This window comes from Schistocerca piceifrons, chromosome 1 (genome assembly GCF_021461385.2).
Source record: "Schistocerca piceifrons isolate TAMUIC-IGC-003096 chromosome 1, iqSchPice1.1, whole genome shotgun sequence".
Classification (NCBI taxonomy): Eukaryota; Metazoa; Arthropoda; class Insecta; order Orthoptera; family Acrididae; genus Schistocerca; species Schistocerca piceifrons.
In genome coordinates this window covers 874,637,076-874,663,395 of record NC_060138.1, presented here as the reverse complement: position 1 = coordinate 874,663,395, position 26,320 = coordinate 874,637,076, and the positions used below count along the sequence as shown (strand labels likewise).

The following is a 26,320-nucleotide window of genomic DNA, read 5'->3' as shown; positions in this document are numbered from 1 at the left end:
CAAAATGACGCCTTTCCGCCCCAAAAGAGAGTCGGCATAACCTTCCCTGCTGATGGTTCTGTTCAAAACTTCTTTGGTTTTGGTGATGAGGAATGGCGCCATTCCTTGCTTGCTCTCTTTGTTTCCGGTTGATGGAAGTGAACCCAGGTTTCGTCCCCAGTAACGAATCTTGCAAGGAAGCCATCACCTTCTCATTCAAAGTGCTGAAGAAATTCTTCACAAGCATCAACAAGTCGTTCTCTCATTTCAGAAGTCAGCTGCCGTGGCACCCATCTTGCAGACACTTTGTGAAACTGGAGCACATCATGTACAATATGATGTGCTGACCCATGACTAATCTGTAAACATGCTGCAATGTCATTAAGTGTCACTCAGTGGTTTTCCTTCACTATGGCTTCAACTGCTGCAACGCTCTGTGGAGTCACAACTTGTTGTGCCTGACCTGGACGAGGAGCATCTTCCACTGAAGTCACACCATTTGCGTTCTTCCTACTCCATTCGTAGACTTCTTGCTGTGACAAACATGCATCACCGTACTGAACCTTCATTCGTTGATGAATTTCAATAGGTTTCACACCTTCACTATGCAAAAACCAAATAACAGAACACTGTTCTTCCCTGGTACAAGTGGGGCAGGCACCTTTATACTGATACTGCGACGGTATGTGTGCAACTGCACTATGCTGCCACCTGCTGGTCATTCTGCACGCTGTCTGTAGCACGCTTACCAACTTATAGAATAACGGCGCGAAATTTCGATTTGTTATTACAAATTTAAAGTTTTCATTTGACTCACCCTCGTATATGGGTAGGGAACAAAGCGAATAAAAGTTAAGAAAAAAATCTGATAAGAATCAAATTCAAAAAGTCTACATGACTATATTTTCACATGCAACAAAGCAAGAAAATGTACTCTTCGAAATCATCTAGTAAAGTTTTGTAAGCTGCAGATGGTGATTTTCTTATGTATCTTAACTTTGATGTTTGTTGCTTGCCTCACTTTTATTTGTTCATTATTCTATCCTGGTATAAATAAAACATCCTTGGTTTAGTGTTCACTTTTCAATGATGTATCTTGTTTTATCTACTCATAGTAACCCTGTAGTGCATAAATGTGTGTGTTCTACAGGTTAGCAGTAAGTCATATCTTGCACATATATAGCTATGCAACAAGTGTTTGTTTATGATTGTAATTTTCACTCCTTTGTATCTTTATGTACTGATATCACATACAGTCATAGATATATTATAAACAGTACAAGTCTAGTGCCTGTATATTCAACTTTTAGCAATTTCACTGAAATTATTAATTTTATTAAATTTAACTGAAATATGTTGTTTTTACATTTTATTGCACTTTGAAGTTGACTGAGATCATCGTGGATTATACTCAGGTAGTGTTGGAGTATCATTTTTTTCACTTTCAAAACTTTGCATTTGCAGCACGTGAATTCCGCATAACTCTAGTTATCACCTTACTTACAAGGTTGTATTTGGTTGCAAAATGCCACAGCCATTTGATACGATTCAACCAAAGGTGTGAAGAGAAGGTGAACACGTTAAGCTATTTGCAAAAACTCTAAAGGAAGTCTGGCAAAAAGTAAAACTGTTCAACAAGAAAGCACAAAAACGTCAAGAGTTTCTGAAATTAAGTGTGAGGAATTTATCACAGTATTGGACAGGTCAGTGAAACTACTTGCAAACCCCTACACTCTGAAACCTAAGACAAAGTTTTTGATGAAGTTTCAGGGTATTGATCAAGAGATTTAGGTAAAGTTGCCTGTAAATGTAAAACTACAATTACCAGAATAAACTTCTGTAGTTCATATCAGTAGAATTAAACACAAATTTCTTTCCACAAGCACCCGCACAAACGTCATGTACTGGAATGACAAAGCAAAAGGGTAAAGAAATAGCACAGAATAGGCCATATGAGTTGAGACCAAGGAATACATAGTCAGAGATGGAGAAATACATGAGCACTAGTAGGATTTTTGCTTTATTTTCATTGATTCATGTAGTGTACTTAAGAAAATAGGTACTTTTTGTTGTATTCCTGCCCCCCCCCCCTTTTTTGGGGGGAGGATAGGAATACATGTACAGGATTTCCTCTAGGTGATGGCGAGGATCATGTCTAGACAGAGTTCGATGTGTGTTGCGATTTTGGCCATCTTCACAGCAGAACAAAGTGTCAACCAACCTTTTCAGAATGGTTTTTTGTTTGCGCAGCAGCCAGATGTAGTCGTCACGAATCGCAGCTGGTCGTTGAGACTAACCTTCGACATCTGGGAGCTAAGGAAAGAAGTGAGAGGTTTACAAGATATGTTCTTAGAAGCGCTAAAGGAAGCAAAGTGGGGCTATACAATACAAAATATATGGAGTGAACATTATGAACTTAAGTTTTCCTATGATAAGCTGAGAAAACAGCTGCAGCAAGTAACAGATACAACCCCATATTCTCTAGGATGGAGCAAGATAAGATACCTGAGTGTGGGTGGTAAGCTACTAAAAACTGTGTTTGACACAGAAAATAATGATGATCTCGGATCTGAATAGTACAATACGTCAAGTGCAAGAAGTAGCAACACATACAGAAACAATAGTGGACCAGCATACAATCCAAATTACAGGTATGGAGCAGAGATTGTTAAATATAAGTAAAATGATGCATAAAATAATAACTGAATTACAGAAATACGCTAATAATAGTTACCATGATTAAGAATTTATTTATAATGCACACTCATCCAAAAACATTCGGCAACAAAGTATGGAGAGAAAATTAGTGGACAGTTTAAAGTAGTGCTGGAACAGAATCAGGAGGATTCAAAAGTTGTCCACCATGCTACGCATAAACAATGAAGCACTATGCTGTTAACACCAAAAAGGTTTCTTCAAGAATTACTGCAAGCAGAAAAGCAATTTCCTGCAGGTCTGCAGCATGTTATTTCCATAAACAAGAGGATTACAGCATTTTACTATCATGTTTCCATAGTTAAAAGTTTACCCTGATAAAGAACACATATATATTAATGTACAGTTGCCAGTGACTAGCTTTAAGTCACAATTTGAATGTTATACGATACATGCATATTTAATTGGATGGAGTCTTATTGACAGATGGATTAAATTCTCAGTTTATGAAGTATTAGTTGCATCTAAACAACGGGAAATGCACATATTTCTGTCAGGAGAAGATCTTTGGAATCATATTAACAAAATTATTACTATTTGTCTTGCATGAGTAATTCAAATGTGTAAATGATCAAATGAAGTACACTATTTTTGGGGGAATATGAATACATCAGAGTGTAAGAAGGCAGTCATGTAGCCACAAACACATTTACAGTGGGTCAGAAATCATTGTATTTATTGGTGGGTACAAGCCACAAATGATGATAATGAACTGTTACAAAAACAAGACTTTTACACGAATGGCAAGAGTAGAATTGCAGCTTAGTGGTATATTAATCAAAAGAACAGAACGTAATAAAGCAGGAGTAAACCTTCATCTACCACCAACAATCACAGGTACTACAGTAATTCTTAGTGTACAACTAGCACTGTATTGTCCAGAAAATTCCTTCAGCATTTTACCTATTTAGAATATTTCTTTTCTAAATTATACAGTAGACGCTATGGTTCTAAAGGTCATAATAAATTAACTGATGCAGAAAATGGGCAAATTGTTCTGATCAAATGTTAAGACATGGTCAGGAACATCATCATCATGAATGAAATCAGAACACGATTACCATTAGTGTACCAGCCACTATCATACCCACAGTACTAGCAGCCACTTGTGCAGTTTATCCTTTCCTAAGACACAAAATAATGCAATCAGACAACCATATGAGATCCCTGTGTAATGAGTTGTACCAGAGAGAGAAACAGAAATTGTGACACAGAATTTTGTAAGCGGAGTAAGTTTTTCTTACTACAGGTTAAGATTTTTTCCTTTTTGATTTTCCTAAACTTCAGGACGAATTTTTTAGAGGAGAGGGATATGTTGTATGTCAATCTTGTGCAAGACAGCAAACAGTTAAAATCTTCAAAGTCCCAGAGCGAAGGGCGGTGCCAACATGAAGCAGGCATGAAAAATAACACTTCACCACTGAGAAAGGGTCAGGGTAAAAAACAACCTGCTGCTTCTGGCAAATGAGGCAGCAGACCTTGGCAGAAATGTAATATGGCAAGGCAGCTAGACAGTATCACATCACCTTTATAAAGGGTCACACCACCTTTATTATGCAATGAAAGAATGACTATTGCTAATGCAACAATGCATACCAAGAGCTTTTATGACTAGGCCTGTACTATAAAAAACCTGTTTAACAAGCAAGGCAGAGTGAAAATCGTTGACACCATCAGAACAGCAAGACCTATGTGGTCACGGCAAGTGATGTCGTGTAAACATTAGCCACTACTTTACTCCATAAATACCCTTGCATTTTAGCTCGTAAGGCAGTCTGTCAGATGGATTGATGGTGTACATGACATTCACACTTGATTCCCTGATTACAGGGAAGTGACATACGGGACAAGTCTTGTGTAGATTTCCTGCACGCTAATGAGCGACAACAGTTGCTACTGAGTGAGATGGCTACCTCGCCATAATCACCTGTTGCTGAGTTCAGCAGCACAGCCTGCTGCTGTTGCAGATAGGGGGACCTGGGGATCTCCCTTTTGTCCCAGGTCAGGACACCAACCTTTCTGATACTTTGGCAAACTGACCACTGCCTACCTGAGCAGCAGGCCAAGACTATCATACTACATGTCTACACAGCAACAGTTTTCACAGTTCAACTGATAAAGAAGGGCAGCGGTGAGCAGGAGGGGATGGAGCACCTCCCAAATCCATTGTGTTAAGTAAAATCCAACACATGTGCCACCTTCACTTACTGCAGCAGTGCACCCAGCACTGGAGCCACCCGGGTGGCAAACCACCACAGCAGTGGCTGGCCAGGAACAACAAGTGCGGCTTGAGCTACCTCGAGTGGGCTCAAGGTCGTTTACAGCGCCACTCTCCGATGGGCATCGATAGCTGATGTCAACAGCGAGTCAAGGCACTGTTTATAACTTACTGGAACAAACAACTAACTCTGTATCTTCTTTCACTGTGCCTAGGGTGATAACAGGTCTTAGTATAAAAAAGTTGGCATTTAACTTAGAAAAAGAAACTTACAGGAAAATCATTTTCAAAATTTTATTAAAGAATAAATACTAGTACAAGACATAAATCCATTAAAATTCACCCACATCATATGTTTTCCCTTCCTGCTCCTGTAAGGCTTCTTCTTCTTCTTCTTCTTCGACAAATTTCAAGACCAAGGTAGCCTTTTTACTCAACTTTTCCTTATCTAGGTAGCATCTTGAGAACTGCTTGATTCATTGTTTACCTCAAAATAAGCAAATCATCTTCTGAGAGGGTGATGGAGGTGTTTTGGGACTATTGCTTTCTCCAATCTTCAAAAATGTCATTCTGAACTGAGACACAGTCCTTACTAGACCCAAAATTATCTTTTTCCCAGTTTTTTTTTTTTTTTTTTTTTTTGACACTTGGACCAAATGACACTGTGATAACTATCATTTGCACTTTGTGTCCTGATATCTGTGCATCCCGCCAGTAGTACATCAGAGGCAAGTCTCTGATAGACAGGTACTATCTTGATCACTTTGTTTTGAAAATACCAGAAGTTTTAAGTTGGAGTCTGCTCTTAATTTGATGTTTTCTTCCCCAAGGTATTGGTTATTGTTATTTTTTTATTTCGTGTGACGTGAGAAAGTGCTGCAGCCGACTGGGGTTTTACCGCCATGTAATAGAGACAGACCACTTTTTTGCCTGCCATGCAGGCCAATGACATTGAGTGGACAGCTCCATGATGCCTCACAGACACTTTCTATAAGACGCAATTTTATCTTCGAAAAATTACCTCCAAATTCAGGTGCATTTTATACTTGAAATTGATATAAAATGTCCAGTGTTTGATTTAAAATGCCCACCCGACTTAAAAATGGCCATATATTCAATCCCATGGGAGACCTATCTCTGTCTGGCAACACTGGATTCAACTGGCAGCAGCAGTACATTAATGCAACAAAGATGAGTTATGGGGATTCATAAGCTTGCTAACACTGTCTCCCTCTTGCCATGCCGTCACAAACCCAGAACACTGTCTAGCCTATCATGCATCATTGCAGTCTACGGTGCCAGTGAACTCAAATTGAAAGTGATTTGTGTTATCGGTCACAGTACAATATTTTTGTTAGTAGCTACTTTCATAATGGAAAAAAATGACATATTCATATGTTGTGGGCTATAAATTGAAAGTAATGGCATATGCACAAGAACATAGAACAGTGCAACTGAGCGGCATTTCGATCCTCCACCAACAGAAAAAGTCATTCACGATTGGCGAGCTGGGAAAGAAGAGCTGAAAAAAATAGAGGACTGAAAACAAAATGGCCAAAACTAGAAGATCACATATTGAAATGGATTTAAGGACACCGTCAAAATGGCACTGGAAATCAATAAAAAACTAATTCAAATACATGCTCGCAAGCTAACACTACAGTGGAACTTAACAGACTATAAGGGTGGGGTTCGTTGGAGCTATAGATTTACAAAGCACCATGGACTTAGCATGCACACCAAAATAAAAATATCCCAGAAAATGCCACAAGTGTATGAAGAGAAAATATTATCTCTCCAATGCTTTATTATTCAACATCAAAAGAAAACCAGTGAGGAACTAAGCCTAATTGCAAATATGGAAGAAACTCCTCTGACATTTGATGTGCAGGGTAACAGAACTGTTGCCATGAAAGGTGCTAAAACTGTAACTATAAAAACAAGTGGACTACACTGTTGTCCTTTCATGTCCTTACGCTACTAAATATAATCCAATATCATTTTCAAGTACAAACAATGCCAAAACCTTCTAAAATACTACCAGGTTGTTCACATACATGACACAGGTTAGATGGACAAGGCTGGTATGAAATTATGGATTAACAGAGTGTGGGAGAGAAGGAAAGATGCTTTACTGAAGAAGAGTTCTCTTCTTGTGGTAGATCAGTTCAGCAGTCATCTGAAAAAGTCTGTGAAAGGGAAACAGATAGGGAAATACAGAGCTTGCTTATAAATAAAGAGGACAATGATGATGACAAACAGAAAGAGGAAGAGGAAGAAGAAGAAGAAGAAGAAGAAAAGTTCATATGATGATCTTCGAGGATTTTAAAGGTCAGTTCGGTCTTATAGACAAAAAAATCAGTCTTGCTTTGCAATGTAATAATGAAAATGGTAATTTTTTTAAGGGATTGGTACTATGCCTTGTCTTTTTATCTGTATGAACCTCTGCTGCCTTCCCTGTTTCATCTCTCAATGCTACCCACTCATCTTCTATTGCATTCTTTTCCCCTGTTGGTCTAATGTTTTTTCCTCTGTTTCAGTCCAATGTTGCCTAGTGCTCCCAAAACTCCAAACAACTTGAGGTTCCTTCAGTTTACCCAGGTCACATATCCTTCACTTCTTGCCTGTTTGCAGTTTCCTTTGTTTTAATCGGCAGTTCATAACCAACATATTATAATCAAGAGTCCACATCTGTCCATGGAAATGACTTGCAGTTTAAAATCTAGCTTCACAATTTTGTTCTTACCATTATGTAATCAATCCGAAAACTTGCAGTGTCCTCATGTATCTTCCACATATACAAACTCCTTTCACAATTTTTAAATGAACTGTTAGTGATGATTAAACTATGCTCTGTGCAAAATACTACTAGGGAGGCTCTCTCTTTTTTCCCTTTCTTCAGTCCATGTTCTCCTACCATTTTTCCTCCTCTTCCCTTTTCTACTAGTGAATTCCAGTCTCTTATAACAAATTTCAAAAAAATTGCCTTTTTAAATTCTCTAACCTACCTTCCCTACAACCCATACAATGTTAATTTTGTTTTCATGTTCCTGACATTGCCCCTCAGCAGTTCTCATCCGGATATTCAAATGGGAGACTATTTTAGCTCTAGAGTATTTTACACAAGAGGATGCCATCATCGTTTAACTATACAGTAGAGCTGCATGCCCTCCAGAAAAATAAGAGCTCTAGTTTCCCCTTCAGCTGTTCATAGTACCAGTATAGCAAGTCAATGTTCACTAATGTTACAAGACCAGATCAGGCTGATGCCACTGCAACTACTGAAAAAGCAATGAATCTGAAAATATTACTTGAAGGGAAGAAAAATAAAGAACAAAGTGGTCACCTCAATAAGGGAGGATTTTGAAAAGTTTCAAGAAGACCTACATTACTGAAGGGATAAAAAAATCTGGAAAGTCACTGGACCAACTGTATAGCTACAGTGTAATACTGTTTGAGAGATAAAGCCAGCATTTCAAAAGTGAAGATAAAAATAAAATTACATTTATCCGAACTTGTAAAACTACCTCATACTCTTTGTTACTTACTCAGTTATCCATCTCAACATACTATTCCTTTATTACAATGTGTCACTTTCTAATGATCACTTTTTCCCTCTCTCTTGCCCTCATTGCAATCTACAAAAGCCTATTTTTATTTCAGCTTGTACTTCTCTATTACTGAATTATGTTCCTTCCCTGACACTGCAATAATCTTCATGCATTTCTCTCTTACTATCAACTTCTATGTTCATCTTTCCTTCTCATGTCACTCACAAAGTTGTGACTCCAAATACATTTTCTTATTCTACCAATATTCCTTAGTGTGTGTGTGTGTGTGTGTGTGTGTGTGTGTGTGTGTGTGTGTGTGTGTGTGTGTGTGTGTGTGTAAAATACTGACTCTTACACAGTAGGATGTTAATATCAAGTTCTCAACTACGTGCTCTATCACTCACATCTTGCCGCTCCACGGTGTAAAGTGGAGCAGTTGGATGCAGGACGGCCTTCTGTGCATAGTAAAACATCTCCGAGATATTCTTCAGGGTCTTTGCCGAGCACTAAAACACGTTAGAGAAGAAACATAGCTAAATAAAAAGCATACCTAGATTCACATTGCTGTTATGGTGACTTACGTACTGTACACATATATTCATAGTTCAAACATCTGTCAAGCCTACAAATATGGACACTTATTATTATATTAGCATCATCAGTTACATCTATTACCTTGCTAATGATAATTGTATGGAAGAACAAACTGCTTGCATTTTAAAAGTCATGGTTTATTTATAATTTCCACATGATTACTGCCATCTGCCTCTGCAGCTAGAGGGGCACCATGTCTGGTTATCATTTGAAGAATACGGGTTCAATCATCAGTATTATCAAGGAACAGCCCACAAAGGGATAAGTTTATTGTTCTGTAACTAACTACATGAAGATGAACACCAGTGTTTGAATATCTATCCACAGCGGTCATTTTGCATACCGCACAATAAAAACCATTAACTGCTTATATTCAGCTGATAAAAAGAAAATACAACCTAAAATCGGTCCAAATGTCAGGGAACAGGCACCTGATATATACCACACCCCCTCCTACGCACGCACCTCCCCCCCCCCCCCCCCCTTTACACTTACAATTGGCAAAACTGGTCACAACAGACAGAATAAATAGAATGAAGGGGGAAGGAGAAGGCCTGTGTCATTATGATTTATACCTATAACAAGTCGTAGCTAGTCCCCAATACACTCAATAAATTTGTATAATTGTACTTAGCTTGGTTCCATTCTTAAGACCTATGCAAATGCACGTGACAGTATAAGGTTATCAATGCACTTCATGTCTTAGGTACTGGAGATGTTATACATTTGGTCATTTATTGAGCATTGCAAGTGTAACAGAAGAATATGGGATTATTCTACTTGCTCTTATACTACTCCAGAGATTAATATTATCGCTTTTCCATTTCTTAACTATTTTCATTAGTAATGCATATTACACAAAATTAACAATTCTTATTCAAGCAGTATTTCAATAGATTTTATTAGTCACAATATATTTTACCAATAGCTGATGTCAATAGTATATTTAGTTCATGTGGAAACATTTTCATAAATTTTGACAACACAGTCCACGGAGAGCATGTACGATCGTGGTATGACGAAAAATCTGAGCAGCTGCTGGGACCAGCCATAGCAGGCCAAAAAATTCTGAAAATGATTTGTGGATAAGTCGAAACTGATTAATAAAGAATATTTTTGCAAACTCGAATGTTCATTTTTAAAAATGGAAACATTTTATTTAAAAAGAACATTCATAATTTATGATACCTGTAAACCATTTGCACATCAAAATTCTACCCTGCTAAAACTTGTTGGTTTTAAGATTAATACTTTCGAGGCAGCAGAGTCTCACAGTCTTAACTACTAACTCTATTTGCATCAAATTTTCTAGACAGTAGACACATTTACTACTGAGTGTACCTGAAAAATTATGAGTATACAACACATAGTTCTGCAGATATGACATCTACAGTTATGAGCCAGAGCCCACATGAGATTTGGGCCCATCCCGAAATTGTTAACATAGCTTATTTGAAAGCCCTCATTATCTGCTTTTAGGAAAACATTCTACTTTTTCTGGAAACTGAATACTTCAAAAGCTATCAGTATTCAAAATTTTTGTGTTCCAGAATGCTCTAATCTTAAATGAACTCTTTCCACATCCAGTGTCATAACACGAGCTCCAATTCTTCTGTTTTCAAAAGTGGACACTTTTACTAAAGTAATGTGTTAGTTTATCAATTATTCCAAGTATAAAATTTCCACTTTCTCGAAGATTCTTAGCAGACTTTGGGAACCTCCATACACATCAGAGCTTACCATCCATAAAGTAGTATCTACTATTTTATCATGTTCTAATTATAGTATACAATTTCTGACTGATAAAATTTCAGGGTGTACACGTGGACGAGAAAAAAAAATTCCCGGATTTTCCGGTTAAAAATACACTTTATCCCGGATGAAAATACACTTTTTACGTGTTAAGTAACAGTATACTTTTCCTCGGAACTGTAAAACTTATCAATCCTTTCAATGGTTGTGGTTTTATACACCGGCGTGGAATTTCCCAGCACTTTAGAAAACGAAACTCGGGGAAAAAACATGTTTCGGAAAGATGTCTGATGCACAGCAACATGTAACTGCACATTTTCGTATTACGAAAGTATAAATTCGAATTCCATCAAACACCGCATGTTACTTTCCGAAGGATTGAAATCAAGATTGCGATGTGCTTTTGTAAGCTAGTCGTAGCTCATATCAAGCAATCTCTCCAACCGATGACAGCGGATATTCAGAGCATGGGACACGTGATTTAGTCAGCCAATAGCAATATCACTGTTAAGCAGCACGAACACACAAATAGGAAAAGTTAATGGTTTAAATCACTATACATAGTGTAGCTACAAGAAAAGAAAAGCTTTCACGTATAATATTGGTCTCTAAGATTAATAAGCTGCAAGAGAAGCTAAGCTTTCACACATAATGTTGATCTTTTTTGCACGTGTTACACTTTAAGATACATCACACAAATGTGCCAGTAAAATTTTTAACAATGTCATAAATGTCTGATCTTCTGAGCTGGAAAATATTCTAAATGGTTGTCCTCAAAGCTTTGATTTTTGAATGAGAGTCAAACGCTCTGTGATTTAAGAAACTTATCGGACGGTCACGCACAGAGTTCATCTTGTGTAAAAGGAAATTTACTTTACTTGACAATAACGCTTTTCAAACAACCATAGAAATAGATTCGTTTCAGCAGTTGCACCAGATGACAGGTGTCACCGCGTTTGCACAGCTACGATGACGCAGGAAGCCCGTATGTTTGTACGTGTAAAACATTGGAAGATCTTACACTGTGTCATAAAAGAAACAAGACAGAGGATACTCCAAGAGCAAGGGAATTTTGTGAACCATACTAAAATGCATAATTCAGCTTAAAGTGTACATTCGTATGTCCAGATTCAAATGTAAATTTTCTTGGAGTAGCAGTACCGTATTATCTCAAGTTTGGCCCTTTTTTATGGGATAATACCATATGTGCTAAAGATGAAAATGTGAACTTGAAATGCAGAGAACAGGTGGAACTAGCAAATAGTGTGGAATTAAACACATTGTTTCAAATAAATTGGCCTCAGTAGAAAAAAAATTAATAGAAGTCCAATTTCTTCAACAAACCGACAAAAATAACTTCATTGTTCTGCAAGGCGATTAACGCTTGAGTGTCACACAGGTCACGTGGAGACTGCCACCTTCCCACTACAACTCAGACTGCTCTGTGCAGCAGGTCCAGATCTACGATATTTCCGAACCGGGACAATATTAGATAGCGGCGCTCCTCCTCCCTCGAGCATTTGAGGTAGGACGCCAAAAATTTAAAAAATCGTCTTCTCAAAAATATCTTCAATTTGTAGCGTACATCTTTCTGAAGAGTCTGATACATAAAACATATATGTTCGAGGGAACGTAAGACATGTTACTTGGTCTTAAAGTGTGCCGAAGTGCAGTGCCACGCCTCTTCACACAGCATTCTTCCATTGCACGTCTCTGTATTTCGCTCTGTGGAATTCAAACTTGTAGTATTTTGTAAAGGGTGCCATCAAACTATATTCAGGCTGGAGGAAATTAAAATGTCCTGTGGTGCCTCTCCTGCTCCCAGATGGTTGGTTTGACATCCTGCCCCTCTTAAAAAAATTTCTCAATTAATACTGGATGGGATTATTTGTAACCGGCAGAACAAGAACAATTCAGAAAATTTGCAGTCTTTACTGCCTATTAGCTAATAACTTGCTGCTTTTGTGTGGCATAAAATTAAATATGATACATAAAACGAGTAAAGACAAGAGACAAGCAAGACAGTACACATTTCTTCAGTCCTGAAGTCCTAGTTTTTTTTTTTTTTTTTTCCCCCCCTCTCTCTAATCTTGCCACAGCTTTATATGGCGTACTTTCCTTTCTGGGAAAGAATCTATTACCTCATCAAAGTTCGGCAATGTTTTGCTACATGAAAAAACGAAATGTCATTGTCTAATACTAGAAAAGCTGTTAATACAAATAGAATCCAAGACTGGTGTGGTTTCTATATCTGATTATGTGTATTTTGTCACTGTCTGCTAGATAAAATGAAATAGGTCTGCCTAATATTGCAGCAGTTGTTACACACACCAAATAAATGACACTGTTTTGGCATAAATGTTCATTTTTATAACACGACAGAATATAATTCATGAAGTACCAATGTCAAATTCCTATTAGGCCTACTACAAGCAAAAAGTTTTATGTTAGAAAATAGTTTCACATTTCATTCATACTCTCTAGGTTCTGAAGCATGAGATCGAAAAGCAGTAGTACGAAATTTTTATATAAATTTGCAATCATCATATTCTTCCGTAATTTGTGAGAGCCCCTGTTTCTTCTCATTCCTCATTTCAATAAATAATCTTGTCATCACTAATTCTGTAACTATTCCTGCCAGTGTCTACTTTTATTCTCTGGTTAACTTCACTAACCCAGCCACAAATCTTGTCATCACTAATTCTGTAACTATTCCTGCCAGTGTCTACTTTTATTCTCTGGTTAACTTCACTAACCCAGCCACAATCGCCGGTTTAGTTATCCCACATTCATTCTCTGGTTAGACATTATTATGTGTTCGTATAACGCATTTTCCGCGCTACTTCCAGAATAGAACTTTAGCAGCTGCTAGGCGTAGATTGTTCAACTGCCCTAGTAGTGTGGCAGTCTGGCCGTAATTTTCTGTCAAAATTTCATTTTCTTGGATACACGGAGAAGACAATACGTAATCTTTGTTGCCTGTTATTCCTGTTAGTCACTTATTTCCACTCTGGTAGTCTGAATCTATGGAATTCGCTAGTAATTATAACAACGCTGATGATTTGCAAACCCAGTCAAGCACATAAACAGTGATTGTCATTCACCCTTTCGCCTTTATTCGCTCAGCTCATATAGACCCATCCCCTTTGGTCTGCACGAAAGTTTATTTCTAGATGTGACGGGGATTCCCCTGGCAGAGACATCACGTACACTATGCACACATTAAAAAATCAACTTATGATTCATTAAGAAATCAACTTAGAATTTGACCAAAAATGTTCAAAAACCAAGAGGGATGCATTCAAAATCATATGAGTAATCAATAGACCAACATGCGCTGGATGCTTGGCGCTTTCTGAAACAAGGTCTTTTCCTTAATAATATGAATTTGGTGCCTGTGTCTGTATATGTGAAGATGGATGTGTGTGTGTGTGTGTGTGTGTGCGCGCGCGAGTGTATACCTGTCCTTTTTCCCCCCCTAAGGTAAGTCTTTCCGCTCCCGGGATTGGAATGACTCTTTACCCTCTCCCTTAAAACCCACATCCTTTCATCTTTCCCTCTCCGTCCCTCTTTCCTGATGAAGCAACCGTGGGTTGCGAAAGTTTGAAATTTGTGTGTGTGTGTTTTTTGTCTCCATCAACATACCAACGCTTTTGTTTGGTAAGTTACAGCATCTTTGTTTTTAGATATATTTTTCCCACGTGGAATCTTTCCCTCTATTATATTCATATATATAGTCATTCTCACTTATTTTTATGTTAATATTTATTTTATTTATTTGTTCAGCATTTAAAAGGCAAATATTGAAAAAAGAGATTCAAACATAAAAGGACACACATTCAGCATTGCATAATATAAAACTTTACTCACTAATACTTACTTTTTAACACTCCGATGCTGGTGCTGGATAGCACAGACCCACTAGGTAGTGTTTCTGTGCCTATGTCTCACCACCTGCGGTGTTATTTACCCCATCTCATCCATCCCCCTGACTTGGGCATTCACAACAGGCAATAGTTGTTTACCTCCGCAAGAGCAACACCTTAGCTACAGAGGAGCGACGGATCGCACAGATACCATGCCAGCATCCCCGTAAGTATTCTTGATTCATCAAATTTTCCTCAATGTAATGTCTTCTTGTGTTTTACATTCAAGTATTCTGTATGTGAAGTGTAAATTATTATTGTGCACTTATATAATAGAAACTGGTGCAGGATCTCTTCGATCCAGTGCCAGCATTTACATTCTAGTCTTCCTCATTTCTTTACAATAGTCTTGATTACTCTTTTTATTTTTATTTTGTTTTGCGACTATAGAATATTAACATTGTTTACAGGTCAGTTGTTTGTCTGGATACGGGCTCAAATGAAATTCATGATACACACAATCCAGAAGTTAAACATTTTCAACAAATTTTGTTTGATGACAGCGACGACGAGGGAGAACATGCTGCACCCAGGGTTCCTACTCTCAATATGGGAGATGGAGAGATTGATATTGATGCCTCAGAAAGCATAGAAGAAAGAGACAACTCAGAGATCAAACAGACTGACACAGACGTAAGTTCAGGTGAAGAATATGGCGACATGTATCATTGTTATAGGAAGAGAGGAAAGAAAATAATCGAATCATTCGATTGGAAAAAGACACCATATAAAAACCACAGGAAAAACCAAAAACACAATATTCTCCACTTACGGGTTCCTGGTGTCACTGGGTAAGCAAAAAAATATTGAAGAATTCCAAAAACATGGCAATCCTTATTTGACCAGGAAATGCCGGAAATGACTTAAGTACACGAACTGATGCATTGAAATTATCCAAAGCAATTACCAGCAAGAACGAAACACTCACCCAATGGACATGGTCGAGATAAAAGCCTTCATTGGACTTCTATACATAGCTGGAATGCACAAGGCGGGAAGGAAAAGTCTTTAAGATTTGTGGGATTCCAAGGGGTTCGGAATAGAGATATTTTGATTGACCATGAGCGAGTACAGGTTTCATTTCTGTTACAAGCTCTGTGAATTTATGATAGACAATCACTTAGAGAACGCAGAGTAGTTGACCACCTGGCGCCAATTTGAGACTCATTTTACAAGTTTGTGAAGAGCTGCCAATCTTGTTACATTGTAGGCCTAAACATCACCACTGACAAGTAACTCGAGGCCTTCAGAGGATATTGCTCTTTTATCCAATACATACTGTCTAAGCCGGCAAAATATGGAATAATAATTTTGCTACAGTTGGGCCCAAACTGTTTTACACCAGCAACATGGAGATCTATGCTGGCAGACAGACAGATGGCCCTTTTCAGGTTAGTAATAAAAGCAGTGACGCGGTCGAACATTTGGTGACCCCTCTCACTAATTCAGGACGCAATGTCTGTGCTCACAACTGGTTCAGCGATGTAAATCTGCTCCGTGATTTGTCAGAGAAGCACTGGCTGTCAGATGCTGGAACCCTAAGAAAAAAATAAATGGCAGATCCCGAAAGAAATGAAGGGTGTGAAAACCAGAGCTGCTAATTCTAGCATATTTGTTTCCAGAAAAGAAGGTATGATCGTTTCTTAAGGCCCACAAAATAAAGATAACAAAAAAAATGCATTATGATGCTGAAATGGACTAAACACAGGAGATAAAAGAAAACCTATTATAATAACTTATTATAACAAACACAAAATTGCAGTTGATATGGTTGACAAAGTGTGCTCTGCCTACAACGTTCAGAGGGGTACACGACGATGGCCCCTTGGTCATATTTTATTCAATATTAAATGTTGCTGGTATAAATTCCCAAATAATTTATATGGGAAACGGCAATGAAAGTCTCCGCCAACGGCTGTTTCTTCGTCAGCTCGGATGGGAACTATTGAAAGATCAATTGGTAAAACAAAGCCTGCTTTCCACTCTACCTCAGACCCTGGCTACACGCTTTATTGAAATTCTGCCGCAAAATCGTCAACCTTTAGATCTTTCTGGAGAGAGAGGCGACAATGCCGACACCAATCAAGGAAGAAGGAAGTGTTGCAAACCCTGCCTCACAACTAGTACAAGACAACTGATGAAATACTCGTGTAAATCATGCGGACAATATCTGTGTCTTCAACACTGTGATTTTGTTTGCCGTGAAGGACATGAATTGGGTGCTTCTCCAGAAGAAACATGAAAACGTCTCTTAATTGTTATCCACTGACTGGTCAAGTCCACACTCTCACTGAGAGTCATTCGAGAGGCCCCACTGTTGTCATCATCCACCTACATCTTCTGACATTTGTCCTCACACAATTTGGGGTATTCCATACTCTTCTCAAAAGTTTAAAGTTTTCTATTGATATATCTGGATCATCAATGAGGCTTCCATTCTTGACTTCAGCTCCACTCCAAAATCTTTCCCTTTCCTCTCCACCTGTTTACCACAGGGGTGGCTTTAATTTAGGCTGTTTCTTTGTGTCAGGTCCTGATTTACAGGAATATTTGTATTTGACAGTATTTTACTATTCTCTCTGAATAGTAACTGATTTCTTCCAATTTCAGGTGACACTATATTAGTTAATACGGATAGCTAATCACTATATAGTATGTGCTGCTGTGGTGATTGGACCTGCACATCAGTTGCACTTTCTCATTAAAACAATCGATCAAACATCTGTGAATGTATAGTATTACACCACTCAAAGGAAATATGGTATCAGTTTTGCATTTTCTTTACTTTAGTGTGATCACTTAAAGTGCAGTTTTATATACTGATTGTTCCCATACCAAATATGCTTTTTCTGTTTCTGATTAGGGATACCACTACACATCGATGTAGCCTATTACAAAATTCCATGTGACTCAAGATATGCTGACAAATTGGAGCACATGATGTACATTCTAAGAAGAAGAAGAAGAAGAAGAAGAAGAAGAAGAAGAAGAAGAAGAAAGAAAGAAAGAAAGAAAGGGAATTATCCAAATGGGACATAAATCAGAAAAAATGATGTACAAGTACAGACAAAAAACAATCATTATTTCAGAAAAAATGGATGATTTATTCAAGAGAAAGGGCTTCACAAATTGAGCATGTCAATAATGTGTTGGTCCACCTCTGGCCCTTATGCAAGCAGTTATTTGGCTTGGCACTGATTGACAGAGTGAAATACTGTCCCACAATATACCCCGACAACCAGGAGTGATGATGTTCCTTGGTGTCACTTCATTTTGTAGTGCGATTCCTTTGGTTGTCATCCACAGCATCCTTACATCACAGCAGTACATCAACAATATTCTATGCCTCGTTTTGTTGCCCTTCATGGCAAGCCATTCTGACCTTACATTTCAGCAAGATAACATCCACCTGCACATGGAGAGAGTTTCAACTACTCGCCTTAAAGGTGCTTGCCAAACCCTTCCTTGGCCAGCATGGTCACCAGATCGCTCCCCAGCTGAATATATTCAAAACATTAAGGGTAGGGTCCTCCAACCAGCTCCGAATTTTGACAATCCAATGTGCCAATAGGACAGAATTTGGCATGATATCCCCAAGGAGGGCATGCAACAACTCTGTCAATCAATGCCAAGACAAAGAACTGCTTGCATAAGGGCCAGAGGTCGACCAACGTGTTACCGACTTGCTCAATTTGTGAAGCTCTTTTGAAAAAATCATCAAATTTTTCTGAAACTGTAACCATGTATTTGTCTGTGCATCGATATCACATCTATCAATTTTTGCCCATTTCGATAATTCCTTCATGGTGCATCTATTTCTTTTTCTTTTTTTTTTGTCATATCGTGTATTTTTGTGTGATCCAGATAACTGAGGCATTCATTTTGTTAATTCTTGTTTTCTGGAAGCTGCTAACAGCTTTTATGATTATTCTTACAACAAGGTTGTCTGACACTGTCCATGGGGGTTAAAATTAGTTAATCGAAAATGAAATTAAATCCTAGATGAAAAAATAAGTCTGAAGCAGGGAAATGACTTCATCATGTGCTCAAGAGGTGGAATGAAGAGGATGGAAATTGGCCATGTCTTCGTGGTATAACCAATCTGGTATTTGCTTAAACAATTTCGGGAAACTAAAGAATACCAAATCAGGCTGGCCAGATGGAAATTTGAATGTCATCCTCCCAAATGTGAATCCCATGTTTTATCCACTGCAGCTCCTCATTCAGTTCTTCTGTCATACAGAAGTTTATTATACGATTAGCTGAGAAACAGGGCATTGCCCAGGTATTTATTTATGGCTGAGCCCAAAACTTCATACGCTCAGAATTTAGTTCTGACTTTATCAATATTCTTTGTACAAAACATTTGAAGTAGTATAATTGGGTACACAAATAAAGAGCTTGTTTTCTTCATTAACACAGGAATGAGCCAAGTAGAAATGGCTGTGCAAAAAGCAACGAACTAAGGTCCACGCCCGTAACACACAGCTTCTGGCCTTGTGCTCTGTTTATCGCCACGGCATAACATAACCTCACTAGGAATTGTACACAATTTAGCGAAATCGTGAATTGTTACAAATAAGTGGGATCTGGAGCACAAAAACTCACTTGTCTGCACTACTTTCCATCAAAATTTCTGCTTCCATGATAATACATTGGAAAGTAGTAACTTCAAGCCTCTGCAAGTGAAGTGTTATGAGGAGCAAGATAATGTGGCACATTCCAAAGGACGAATTAAGACCTGAAGTTCTCGAGCCACAGCAAGTCTTGCTTCATGATCTCCTTCAGATTCTTAAGACCGCATAGTCCTCAGTCTTTTAGCTCTTCTGGTGTATTAAGGAAGACTCTACCATTTTCCACACATTTTTATTCATAAACAAAAAGAAATTAAAATGTAATCATTAGGCACCCAAATCACAAAGCAAACTTAATAAATTCGTTTTTCCTAGAAAAGAATATAGATAAAACCTACTGAAAGAAGCAAAGCAAGTTCATTAAGTTTTTAATCTTCTTTTTTCCTTCTTCTTTTGCTACTGCCTGTGTCCCGCATCATGCGCAGGGTCGGCAGGGTTAAGTATGGATGTGGTATGGTTAATTATAAGGGGTGGCCAGATGCCCTTCCTGCCGCCACCCCATAACCCCCGGGTCGGAATGAGTGTACCCCACCTGTCTGCGTCTAGTGTAAATAATCATGAAATAGTGCAAATGTGTTACAAATGTCTGCAGTTAGTGTAAATTTGAGGTGGGATGTGGGGACCAGCCGGGGATTCACCTGGGGGATGTGGAAAACTGCCTAAAAACCACATCCAGGATGGCCGGCACACTGGCCCTCAGCGTTAATCCGCCGGGCAGATTCGATCCTGGGCCGACGCGCCTACCCGAGTTCAGCAAGCAGTGCATTAGTGCTCATCAAGTTCTTAATACACAAAGCACACTCAGTTAATCCATATAACCTAGACAAGTAAATAGCTGTTAGTTTTTATTCGTAAATATTATGGCATGTAATTCTGCACCAACATAAACTTCCAAAAATACATCTGTCACTGAGTGGGGAAAAAAAAGAAAAAGGAAAAACCAATGGCACCATATTTCGGTTCTTTGGTGTACTATGAAACAAACAGCACCTCCTATTGGTTCTTTGGTACACTACACCTTCATGATTAAACATGCAAACCACTAAACTGACCAGACCATTTTAGACAAAAACTTTAAATCACGATACCTGTTTTTTCCAAGATCCCATTATGATGAAACAGAGCCTATACGTTGCCCATGAAAACTCATCTAATAATTTTGGAGATCTGAGGGTTCAAACAGATGGATATGATGATTATATTATTGGTATAGATAGCAGCAGACCTAAACAGGTTTTATTATACGATGAAAGTTGATCTAAATGTATGCAATGCTTTGATTTAAGCCTAGATAGTTTAATACAAAAAGATTTGTTAAAAATAAAATCTGAGAGCAAAACATTAAAGCTTCTTAATCCATAGTGTGGTCATTGTGCAATTCCCCTTATTAAGTCACAGTCAAGTCTCCCCTTAATTGAAATTGTGACACAAATTTAAGATTTTATTTTCATTTGTATTTGAATAATAGACGTATAATTAAAAAGGCACTCACCTCAACACAGCTTTCAATTTCTGGGAATTCATCCATAACACCGATACTACTCTGGAAAAAGAGACAGTAAGAACTAATTAAGAAAAATACATGAGTGGAACATCAACTCAGCTGAGGCACGACATAGTCATTATGTGAATTATACACACACATTTTGCAATGTCACAGTAAATGAACTGTACAACTAGCATTAAAACAATTTTAACAGTATGCTAGAAATTAAAGAGGATTTCATTTGTTTTGTTTTGTTTTATCAGATAAAAGTAGATTAGGGCTACTGAGTGAGGCTGAATAAGGTAGGGCAACAGACTAGAGCAATAGGTAATCTTGACCGCCAGTCCCAGTTGTCAGTACAATGCAAAGTGACAGATGAAGTAAGTTGCTCTACTAGCAGATTTTTAATGTCACCTGTTTCTATTGCTACATGGGATAATGTGTAATTTTCCTTTTTGCCGATTTAGTGTGCTGTACAATACTGAACTACACCAAGACACTCAGTTTGCAGTGGCATTATGCTATAAAACATGGAACAGAATATGACTGTGTTGATGGTGAGTGCTAAGCAGTAATTTTTTACCTAAAAGCACACCTGTCAAACAAAATACGTTATTTCATCAGGTTGTCTTCCATTCAGAAAGTTGTTGCACTCAGTGACTGTTATTGACTTGTAAATTATAGATTGCAGCGATCAGTCATCCTTTTTAAATTTTTTTTTTTTTTTTTTTAATTTTATTGTGCAGATCTAGATTTTGGCTAAAAGTTAGCCATTCTCAATGTACTATGATTTTCACTCAATGCATGTAATTCCCTGTTGGTCAGGCTTCATCCACAGTTCACTGAATACTCAGTCAGTATTCAATGAACTTTGGATGAAGCCTGACCAATGGGGAATTACACGCACTGAGCAAAAATAATAATGCATTGATAATGGCTAGCTTCTTAGCCGAAATCTAGACCTGCACAATACAATTTTAAAAGGACGACTGATCGCTGCAATCTATAATTTACAAATAAGTTATTTCATTTACCCGTGTGGAGTTGCTAGTCTCCCATTGGGCACCTCCCCAGGTGGAGGATTGGGAATGTTCACCAGATATGGTGGACAATGGGGAAATAAAATACCCAGGGCAGACCACAACTAGCAAAGCAATAACTGTTGCCTTGCAGTTGGGAGTTGGGTCTCCAAAGGCTAAAGGAAAAAAACCCTGATTAAAACTCACCCATCCCCCAGTAGGGGTTGGACACAGGGTTGACACTGCTCTGTAAAAAACAATTGTGGCGAAACTTCTACAAAGTAAAGTCGGACGGATGAAGGAAGAGGACAAAGAGGATGGAATACAAGTAAATGAAGGAGGGAAAATAAAGAAGAAGAGAAATATAAGGCGTAAATCAGATCTATATACTGCTACTTGGAATGTGAGATCCCTATATCGACCAGGAGCACTAAAAGTAATGCTGGATCAAATAATGAATTTGAAGCAAAATATAATAGCACTACAAGAAATTAGGTAGACAGGGAGTGAAGTTTTAGAGAAGAAAGAGGCAATTATATTCTATAGCTGCAGCGAAAGAAATCATGAGCTGGGGACAGGATTTGTTGTACACCATCAATTAAAGCATTTGGTAATAGTGTTTACACCCATTAGTCCAAGATTGGGCATTAATTATGGAGTAGTTAATGCCCATGCACCAACAGAAGAATCCGAAGAAGAAGAAGAAGAAGAAGCATTCCATGAATCTTTGGAAAGAGTATATGATGAGTACCCAGGGAATAATATTAAAATAATAGCCGGAGACTTAAATGCTCAGGTGGGGAAGAACAGATTTATAGACCAATAATTGGCCCCCACAGCAAACACGCAACAAGTAATGAGAACGGAACAAGGCTTATGCTGTTCACAGAAACTATAAATATGGTAATAGGATCAACACTGTTCCCACATAAAGAAATACATAAGGGAACATGGAACTTACCGGATGGAAACAAAGTAAACCAGATCGACCATGTGTTGATAGATTTGAGACACAAATCGGACCTATTGGACATGAGGAATCCCAAAGGCCCAAACATAGATACAGATCATTTTCTGGTATGGGCACGGGTGAGGGCAAGGATATCTAACACAGCGAAAGGGCACAGAAATATAACAACTTTAGAATCAGTGGAAGCTAGAGAACAGTATCAAGAGAAGATAACTTTGATTCTGGAAAACGCTGGAGAATATAACAATATCGAGGATCAGTGGGAAGCTATAAAAAAGATGGTGGAGACATCGGTGAGAGGGATACTTGGAATTGTGACAAGATAAGTAAGACCATCATGGTTTGATACTGAATGCGAAATAGTAACTGAAGAGAAGAACAAAGCATATAGAAGGACACTGTGATCACAATGTACGAGGAAGATAGTAGAAGAATACAAAGAAAAACGGAGGATTGAAAAGAGGACTCACAAAAAAAAAAAAAAAAAAAAAAAAAAGAGAGAGAGAGAATGGATGAAAGCAATTGTCCAAAAAATGGAGCTCATGAGAAGCAAAAATTAAATAAGAAAATTCTATAGAGAGGTGAATGCGGCACGGAAGCCTTTTGGTAGTAAAACAAGATTAATAAAAGATGAGACAGGGAATACAATAAGTGAAGAGAAGGGAATATGCAAAAGATGGCACAGGTATTTTGATAGTCTCCTAAACCCTAGAATAACTATACCAGAGAATCCAATTGACAAGAATGGTAAAGAGGACTCAGACAACAACAATACCCTATCAAATATAGAAGAAGTGAAAACTGCCATGAAGAAATTGAAAAACAACGAGGCGGCATGGACAGATGGTATTTCAGCAGAATTGTTTAAGCAAGGAGGCAGAGAACTGGAACAAAGCCTTCTGAAAATGGTCAACAGAACATGGGAAGAGGAGAAAATGCCCCAACAATGGAAAGATGGTGTCATATGTCCCATATATAAGAAAGGAGATAAGATGGAGAGTGGCAATTAGAGAGGGATTACACTACTTAATTTGAGATTTTAAATATTCTCTAATATACTATTCGACAGAATACTCCCGATCATACAGAGGAAGACGGGGCCATACCAATGCGGATTCCTTCCTGGAAAGTCAACTATAGATCAAATATTCACCTTAAGACAAATCCTGGAAAAACAAACGAATATGGGGTTGGCTCGCATCACCTCTTTATCGTCATGATAGCATAAATAGAGAGCAGTTATATCAAGCTCTAGATGAACTGGGAATCTCGAGAAAGTTGGTAAGGCTGGTGAGAACGACAATGAGCGAAACAAGGTAGTGTAAGAATAGGAGGAATGATGTCATGCATTGGCATTTCTTCTCTTTAATGCTGCCCTGGAAAAGGTGATGAGAAATGCAAACCTTCTGAATACAGGAACGATCTTCTATAAATCAGTGCAGATACTGGCCTATGCAAATGACAGATATAATAGCAAGAACCCAAAAAGCAATGGAAGAGACATTTACAGCTCTTGAACAGGCTAGTAGGAACATGGGGTTAATTATTAATGAACAAAAAACAAAACGTATGGCAGCTGGAACAGCACACAGAGAAATTATTCCAAATGCAATAACAATGGGCGATTATACGTTTGAGAGAGTTGAACATTTCAAGTACCTGGGCTCAACAGTTATGCATCTAAATGATACCTCCTATGAAATTAAGCAGAGATAAATATGAGCCAATAGAGCCTATTTTACCCATGATAGCTTTCATTACCGACTGGAATCTTTATGAGTACAACAGACTGGCGTTCGGGTTTTCCTTAAGTGCCACAGTCCTATCTAGAATTTTAGGTCATGTGTTTCCCGGGTTAAAATTTATATGTATTTATCATTGCTTTGATGACCTACTGATCTTTAGTGAGAATATCAAATGACATCTTGAGCATATTAGGGAGGTTTAGGAGTGTCTAAGGAAGGCTGGGTTCACTGTTTAGCTGGTCAAAGTCAAGTTTGCCCAACCTGAAATTTCCATTTTAGGACACCTAGTTTCCAGCTAGAGGGTAGAGGCAGATAAAAGCTGTACGGAAGCCATTGGCTCATTTCTTCCTCCAAAGGATACAAAAGGAGTAGCATGTTATATTGGGATGCTAAATTATTTTTAGGAAATGCATACCTAACTTCACCCAGTTGGTGGCTCCCTTAAATGATCTTAGGAAGAAAGGGAGAAAATTTGAGTGGGTCCCATCCCAAGAAGCTGCAAGTGAGGTGTTAGAAAGCCGCTTTATTGAGCACTCCAGTATTGGTAATGCCTGGTTTTAAAAAGGAGTTCATGGTGTCGACTGATGCTTTAATGTCAGGTGTCGCTGCTGTCCTTTTGCACGAGGAGGACAGAGGGTGCTGCGCTACTGTGTACGCTTCACGTGCTCTCTCCCTGCTAGAAACGAAGTACTCCACATATGAGTTTGAGGCACTGGCAGTGTTATCTGCATTTGAATAATTAGAATCTATCTCTAACACCGTCCATTCGTGTTGGAAATGAATAACCAGGCCCTTAGCTGGATGTTGGCATGACCAAGGCGTATTGGGTGCATCGCTAGATGGGCAGTGAGAATTTTGGCGTTCCTGTTCCGAGTAAGGCACATACGAGGCACAGAGAATATCGTTGTGGACAGTGAGTAGTGTGGTTGGAGATGAGCAAGATCGGTTCCCGGTTGAGGAAGTAGGTGGATCAGATGAATCTGATCATATAATTTGTCTGATCTTAAGTGGTGTTCACTTCTCTTTAAAGAGAAAGGGAAATCGATTAAGCTACACTGTCTGAGAGGGAACATTCTGTGTGACACGGTACGACGGAGCAGACATCAAATTGTCTTGCCCAAGAATTTGGTACCTCTGGTTTTTCAGTACTTTCGTGAACACCCGGTGGGCAGTCATCTCAGTGTTTTCAAGACCAGAAAGAAGATTAGGGAGCATTTTATTTGGAAGTCCATGTACAAAGAGATAAGGGCCCTGGTGGCATGTTGTAAGACATGCACCATTAACAAACCAGCATTGAATACCCCCTAAGGGTTCCTGGCATCTGATTTAATAAATTGGCCTATAGAGAAGATGCACGGAGACTATGTGGGGACATTCCCGTGGTCATGAGATGGGAACCGCTATATGTTTGTAAGCGTAGGCGCATTTTTGCAATTTTTTTGGTTCATCCTGACACATGGCACAACATCCCAGATTACTATCGGATGCCTTTAGTCAATATTTGGCAACTTTGGGCTATGCAGCATACAAGTTACGGATAACGCTCCTAACTTTACTTCAGTGGCCTACCACAATTTTTGTTTTGAGGCTGGAATCAGTCATATTACTAGAACGGCATACTACCCCAATCCCTCATTTGCTGAGAGAGTAAACCAAAATTTGCAGGTGGCCCTTATCGTCTTCCATAATGCAGACAGTACCTAGTGGGACAGCTCACTGCCCTGATTGGGG

General features: G+C 38.5%; 1 protein-coding gene across 1 annotated transcript in view; it reads right to left on the bottom strand.

Moving 5' to 3' along the window:
* LOC124716320 (mitochondrial Rho GTPase) overlaps window positions 1-26,320 on the bottom strand; it is a gene marked incomplete in the record, with an annotated part of 167,053 nt that overhangs the window by 99,677 nt on the left and 41,056 nt on the right. Inside the window, 2 exon segments of the mRNA XM_047243164.1 lie at window positions 8,868-8,969; window positions 20,862-20,912. Coding sequence (XP_047099120.1) covers window positions 8,868-8,969; window positions 20,862-20,912 — 153 coding nt within the window.